This window comes from Octodon degus, unplaced genomic scaffold (assembly GCF_000260255.1).
Source record: "Octodon degus isolate 3935 unplaced genomic scaffold, OctDeg1.0 scaffold00130, whole genome shotgun sequence".
Taxonomy (NCBI): domain Eukaryota; kingdom Metazoa; phylum Chordata; class Mammalia; order Rodentia; family Octodontidae; genus Octodon; species Octodon degus.
The window spans coordinates 3,473,155-3,480,891 of NW_004524706.1; the positions used below are offsets into that span (position 1 = coordinate 3,473,155).

General features: G+C 39.1%; 1 protein-coding gene across 1 annotated transcript in view; it reads right to left on the reverse strand.

Moving 5' to 3' along the window:
• Psmb2 (proteasome subunit beta 2) overlaps positions 1-7,737 on the reverse strand; it is a 50,633-nt gene that overhangs the window by 37,139 nt on the left and 5,757 nt on the right. Inside the window, exon 2 of the mRNA XM_004641011.3 lies at positions 7,167-7,289. Within this exon, the coding sequence (XP_004641068.1) occupies positions 7,167-7,289 (123 nt within the window). The remainder of the gene's footprint in view (positions 1-7,166; positions 7,290-7,737) is intronic.

Here is a 7,737-nt window from a genome sequence, read left to right on the forward strand (position 1 = left end):
CACACACACACACACACACACAAATAAATAAAATTTAAAAAAAAAAGAAAGAACCCTGCAGAAATTCAGATTGTCTACACCTACTCTGAAAATTTGAATTCTAAGATGGAAAAGGGAGAAGAAATGGACAGATTCCTAGATACATAAGAATTACCAAAGCTGGATTAAGAAAATATAAAATAAGTAATCCAATACTAATCAATGAAACTGAAAATTAATTAAAAATCTACCAACAAGGGCCAGGGAGATAAATCAGTAGAATAAGTACTGGCCTGGCAAGTGCAGGGTCCTGAGTTCAATCCCCAGTACTGAAAAAAAAAAAATTCTACCAACAAAGAAAAGCCAAGGCGGGACCGGGGAGATGGCTCAGTGGAATAAGCGCTTCCGTGGCAAGTGCAAGCGCCTGAGTTCAATCCCCAGTTCCGCAAAAAAAAAAAAAAAAAAAAAGAAAGAAAAGAAAAGAAAAGTCAAGGCCCTGATGGATTCACTGCTGAATTTTATAAGAAATTTAGAGAAGGGTGACTGGAATGTCCATCCAGCAAGCACAAAGTCCCCAGTTCAATTTCCAGATGCGGGGCTGAGGCAGGATTGCTGCGAGTTTGAAGCTAGCCTGGGCTACAAAGTGAGTTCTGAACCACATAGTGAAATCCTACCTCAAAAGAACACACACACAAAAGGGGAGACCAAGCAAGATAGCTCAGTGGACTCAAGCACTTGCTTAGGCAAGCACAGGGATCACGGTTCAATCCCTGGCACTACATGCCACATCAGCCCCGCCCCCAGGGCAGGCTGAGTAGCCACAGATTCTGGGCATAGTGGCATAACCTGTAATCCCAGTGCTGGGGAGGCTGAAAACAGAAGGATCACAATGAGTATGAGCTGTGTAGTGAGACTCTGTAACAACCAAATACATCAGAAAAAAAAAAAAAAGAAGAAGAAAGAAACTTAGAGAAGACCTAACACCACTACTTCTCAACCTCTTTAATGAAATTGAAAGGGAAGCAATACTCCTAAATTCAGGGGGCCTGGCCCTAGCTCAGTTCTTTAAGTGGCTGCTTCCACAAAGCTGTCAGCCTCAGGTTGTTGTAGTTCGATCCCCACAACTCAAGCCAGCCAAACCTGCCCTGAAGGCATTCGGAGCAAAAAAAAAAAAATCCTTACGGGGGCCTGGCCCAAATTCATTCCAAGATGTAGTGATTACACAGAAAAACCAGAAAAGGACCCAACTAAGAAAATTACAGGCCAATCTCACTAATGAACATAGATGCAAAAATTCTCAGTAAGGGCTGGGGAGATAGCTCAGTGATCTAAGTGCCTGACTGGCAAGCACAAGGATATAAGTTCAATCCCTGGTACCACATGCCGTTCCAGCCCTGCTGGGGAGACTGAGACATGAGACCCTCCATCAAATAAATAAATAAATAAATTTTTTTAAAAATCACTCAGTAAGATACTGCCAAACCGAATACAGCAAATCATCAAGAAGATTACACACAATGACCAAGTGGGATACATCCCAGGGATGCAGGGATGGTTCAATATATGTAATTCAATAAATGTAATACCATATTAACATAGCCAAGGACAAAAATCATATGATTAAATTATGGGAAAAAAATAAAGGTAAAAACCAAAAAAACAAACGAACAAACACATGATTATCTCAATGGACTCAAAACAAGCTTTTGACAAAGAGCTGCACACAATCATGGTAAAAACCCTACAGAAAACTGGGACAGATGGGTCTTTATCTTAATCTGATAAAAGTTATCTATGACAAACCAACAGCCAACATGACACTAAATGGACTAAAACTAAAAAAGCTTTCACTCTGAAATCAGGAGCAAAACAAAGACATTCAACATAATCCTAGGAACTTTTTCTTTTTTTTTTTTTTGCAGAACTGGGGCTTGAACATGGGCCCTTACACTTGCCAGGCAAGTGCTTATTCTACTGAGCTATCTCCCTGGTCCCAATCCTAGGAACTTTAACCAGAGCAATTAGACGAAAGAAAGAAAAGGAATAGCACCAGGAAAGGAAGAAGTGAAATTATCATTTTTTGCAGATGACATGATACTTTGCATAGAAGATCCCAAAACCTCCACTAAGAAACTGCTAGATTTAATAAGCAAATTCAGAAGCATAGCTATATACAAAGTTAACACCCAAAAATCAAGTTTCCTGTACATGAATAAACTCACTGAGAAATTAGGGAAATAACACCTTTCACAACAGCATCCCTAAACAAGAAATACCTAGGAATCAATCTTAGAAAAGATGTAAAAGACCTCTACATTGAAAACTATATTGGGGCTGGGGAGATGGCTCAGTGGAATAAGCGCTTCCCTGGCAAGCACAAGGGCCTGAGTTCAATCCCCGGTTCTGCAAAAAAAAAAAAAAAAGAAGAAGCGCTTCCCTGAAAACGATATTACTCTGAAAAAGGACATTGAAGAAGATATCAGAAAGTGGAAAGATATCCCTTGCTCTTAGGTAGGAAGACCAATATAAGGAAGAGCCATACTTCCAAAACTGTTACACAGATGTAATGCAATTCCAACCAAAATTCCAACAACATTTCACAGAATTAGAGAAAATAATCCTAAAATTCGGCTAGCAAGATAGCTCAGTGGACTAAGTGCCTTAGGCAAGTATAGGTACCACAGTTCATTCCCTAACACCACATGTGGGTGCGCCAAGCTGGCCACTAAGTCTGAGCATGGTGGTACACACCTGTAATCCCAGTGCTGAAAACAAGAGGATCACTAGGAGTCCAAGCTGCATAGTGAGACCCTGATCCAAATACCATTTAAAAAAAAAAAAAAGAAAATCCTAAAATTCATTTGGAACCAGAAGAGATCTCAAATAACAAAGGCAATTCTAGGCATCAAAGATAAGACAGGGGACTAAGATGTTAAAAACAGGGGGCCTGCCCCATAGCTCAGTTCTTTAAGTGGCTGCTTCCACAAAGCAGTCAGGCTCAGGTTGCTGTGGTTCGATCCCCACAACTCAAGCCAGCAAAACCTGCCCTGAAGGCATTCAGAGAAAAAAAAAAAAAAAAAAAAAAAAAAAAAAAAAAAAAAAGATGATAATAACAGCATGGTACTTCCCCTACAGCAACCAATGAAGAGCAGTAGCCATGGCTCTGCACTATCCATGGCTGTGGGCCACAAGGTAATGAAGAAGGTGGACAAACTGAGGCACAGGTGCCACTGTGGACACCTCACCAAGCACACCAACTTCATGCAGGACATAATGGGACATGATCCAGGAGGTGTACAGCTTTGCTCCATAAGAACATGCAGAGCTGCTCAAGGTCTCCAAGGACAAAGGGGCCCTCAAGTTCATCAAGAAAAGGGTGGGGACACACATTCACATCAAGAGGAAGCACCAGGAGCTGAGCACCATGCTGGCCACCATGAGGAAGGCTGCTGCCAAGGACTGAGCCCCTCTATGTGGAACCTTTGCAGGAAAAAACAAACAAAAACAGAGCAGCATGGTACTGTTAAAAAAATTATTTTTGGTACCAGGGACTGAACTCAGGATCCTGTGCTTGCCAGGCAGGTGCTTATGGTGCTGAACTATATCCCCAGCCCCAGACCTCCCCAGTTTAAAAACTCAATCAAAAAATAAGCATCTGAGATTAAGACACACTTCCCAGATCAAGAAATACAAAGATCAGGGCCGGGAGATGGCTCATTAGAATAAGTGCTTGCCTGGCAAGGGCGAGGGCCTGAGTTCAATCCTTGGTTCTGCAAAAAAAAAAAAAAAAGTAACAAGAAATACAAAGATCAGTGGAACACAGCACATTGGCCAAGCAATGGCCGTGACTCTTCTACATGGCTGACACTGACAAAGGTTCTACAATCCGAGGTACAGGATCTCAGGATAAATCCTAAGGGGATTTCACTGACCTTATCAGACCCAAAAGCTCCAACTCTTGTTGCATAGGTCTTGCTTTACCTTGGCCTTAACCATCCAGCAGAAAAGTATAAAAATGAAGTACAAGAAGTAAAGCCATTGTGTTATGCTGAGCTGTAGGGGACTCAGGTCAACAATTTCTGACATTGCCAGTGAGGCGGAAGACCCAATACTATTATGGACTACTGGACTCTTAGAATATTTTGCTGAGTTAACACACTTATAATATTCAAATAACGAAACTCAACAACAAAAGGGGATACAGATGAATGTCCATTTTGTATCTGTGTATTCAAAATGGTTAGGATATAGTTACATTCTCTTAACAAATAGAGGGATTTGTTTTTTTTTTTTTGCAGAACCAGGGATTGAACTTAGGCCCTTGCACTTCCCAGGGAAGTGCTTATTCCACTGAGCCATCTCCCTGGCCCTCTAATAGTATTTGTAAATAGGATATCATGTCCACATCTTGCACAGCAATTAACCACTAGGAAGAATGTATGCAATGTGTTAATTATTGAAACTGTCCTACCAATTTGATTTGAAACTGCCTCATTGCTATTTGTTTCTCAATAAAATTATGGAAAAAAATCAGTGGAACAGATTAGAAGATGCAGCAACAAACTTATCTTAAACAAAGGTGCCAAACACATTCACTAGAAGAAAGCCTCTTTAATAAGTGGCACTAGAAAACCTGGCTGGCTCTACACATGCCAAAGATTAAACTTGAACCCACTATCTCTCACCATGCACTAAACTAAATTCAAAATGGATCCAAGATCTAAATATTGAAACAGAAATATTTAATCTGGAAGATTAAAATAGATAAAACTCTTGAAGACATTGGTATAGCCCAAAACTTTATAAATAAAATCCTGATCAAATAGGAATTATCACAAAGTACCAACAACTGGGATCTCATCTTATCAAAAAGCATTTGTGGACAGGTCACATAGCTCAGCAGACTAAAATGCCTGCCTCTTTAGGCAGAGCACAGTGGCCAGGGTTTGATCCCCCACCAGGGTTTGATCCCCCCACCTGCTGTGCTGGCCACACCCCTGGGACACACTGAGGGGGCAACTGAGACTGGGTGTGGTGGTGTGTGCCTGTACTCCTCAAACTTGGGAGGCTGAAAACAGGAGAATTACTAGAGTCTGATCTACATAGTGAGACCCTGTAGACCCTCTACTAAATACATTTTTTTTAAAAAAAGCTTTTGTACAGCAAGAGAAATCATCAATAGCATGAAGAGACAACCCACAGGGTGGGAAAAAATGTCTGGCAGCTGTTCCTCAGACAAAAGATTACTAGAAGATCTCAAAAAAAATTACACCTCCCAAATTTAAAGATCCAATCCAAGACATACTTATCAGATGAAGAAATACAAACAACAAATAAGTATATGAAAAAACGTTCAATATCATCGATCATTTGAGAGATGCAAATTAAAACAACACTGAAATTCCATCTCACCCCAGGAAAAGTGACTAAAGTGGCTATTATCAAGAAATCAACCAGTAACAAATACTGGAGGGGTTATTGGAAAAAAGAAATGCTTTTCTACTGTTGGCGGGAGTGTAGACTGGTGCAACCACTATGAAAATCAATGTGGAGGTTCCTCAAAAAACTAGGTGGAGGTTCTATTTTACCCAAGTGTTGCCCTGTTGGGCATCTTCCCAGAAGAATTAAAAACATCACACCACAGTGATATATGTGCACCCATATTTATAGCAAAATAATTTGTAATAGCTAGATTTTGGAAACAACCTAAATGCCAATCAGCTGAGGAATGGATAAAAAAGATATGGTCTTTTTATACAACGGAATATTACTCAGCCATAAAGAAGGATAAACTGGGACTTTCACAGGTAAATGGGCGTAACTTGAGACCATACTCATAAGTGAAATAAACCAGATGCACATGTTGCAAACATATTTTTCTCCTAGTATGAAAAGCTAAAAGAGTAAATAAGATCCCAAATGGACAATAGATATTATAAAACAGAAAGAAACTGTTGAAAAGTAAAAAGAAAATAGGATGGGGGGAGAAAAGGGAAAGGCATAAATAAATAAATAAATAAATACACACAAGATAGTTTTAAGATAGTTGTACTACTAATTTCCTTTAGTTCACTGAAAAGAAAGGTGTTATTGTTTGGACAATTAAATGCTGCTATCTTGTACTCTTGAGTAAATAATTTAAATATAACAATATACAATGCATTAACCACTGTTACCCTATTATCTTGTTTTGATTTTTTTTTTTTCTGTTTAGAAGAGAGAGCTCAGTATTATCATTGCCCACCTTCAAAATGTTCAATTATCAATATTATAGAAACTCTGTACTATAGAACTTTTGTAGAAAACTTTTAGGGTCAGAAGGATTAGAACTTTAGGAACTAGATTAAGTTTTTTTTTAAAGATTCAAATGAAACATGTGGCCACACAGGTTTGCTCACATGTAGGACTGCCAGTAGAAAATACTGTTTTATGTTTTATTTTGAGACAGAATCCCATTATATAGTCTAGGCAGGCTGACCTTGAACTCCCAATCCTACTACTTCAGCCTCCCAAGTGCTGAGGTCATAAATGTGCCACCATGCTCAGCTCAGTAATAATTCATCAAATGTAAGGAAAAATCAATGGTTATGAGCTGAATTATGTCATCTAAAAACTCATGTTGAAGTCCTAACCCCAATATCTCAGCATATGACTACACTTGGATAGAGTTTTAAAAAGGCAATCAAATTAAAACAAAGTTATCAGGATAGGCCCTAATCCAATATAACTAGTGTCCTTCCTTTAAGAAGAGGACATTTAGACAGATAATACAGAAGAAGGCATGGGGAGTAAAAGAAAGATCTCCGAAGAAATCAACTGTGCTGATATCTTGAGCTGAGACTTTTATTTATTTATTTTTTAATGTATTTAGTACAGTGTCTACAGGATCTGACTCATAGTGATCCTCTTGTCACTACACAGATCTGACTCAGTGATCCTCTTGTTTTTAGCCTCCCAAGTGCTAGGATTACAGTTGCCCACCACCACGCCCAGTCTCAGGTGCCGGGAGCAAGGCCGGCATAGCACACCACAAATCAAACCCAGGTCCCTGCATCCACTGAGCTATCTAGCCAGCCTGGATCTGAGACTTTTAGCTTCCAGAACTATGAAGTTTTGTTGTTTAAAGCATTTTGTTAGGGCAGCCCTTGCAAACTAACATGTCGACTAAAACTGTAATTCTTACCCACCATTTCGCATCTTATAAAGTTGCACATTTTTCTGAATGTATTCTGCAAACTGTACAGTGTCTCCAGCCTCTCCAACACACAGGAGTAAGATTTTTTCACTCATCTTAAACATCTTGTCATGATCTGCTCAAAAAAAAAATTCACATTAGAAATCTTCTTAATGGAAACAACTGTTATACATACAATCATAAACAGGTTTATTGATTAGCATATTGATTTTTTTTTTTTTTTTTTGGCGGAACCGGGGATTGAACTCAGACCCTTGCCCTTGCCAGGGAAGCGCTTATTCCACTAAGCCATCTCCCCAGCCTCATATTGATGAATTTAAATAATCATTTTCTTTACAAGATTTTAATAGGCAACTGTATTCATTTCTCTCACTTTTCATGTTAAAACTACTAGTATAGTTTATTAATGTCCACTTCAGTTCAAGCATATGTATGAAAACTGACAATTTAAAATATAATTTGGGGGGCCAGAGAGATAGCCCAGTAGAATAAGCACTTGCCTGGCAAGCGCAAGGACCTAAGTTCAATCCCTGGTTCCACCAATAAATAAATAAATAAATAAA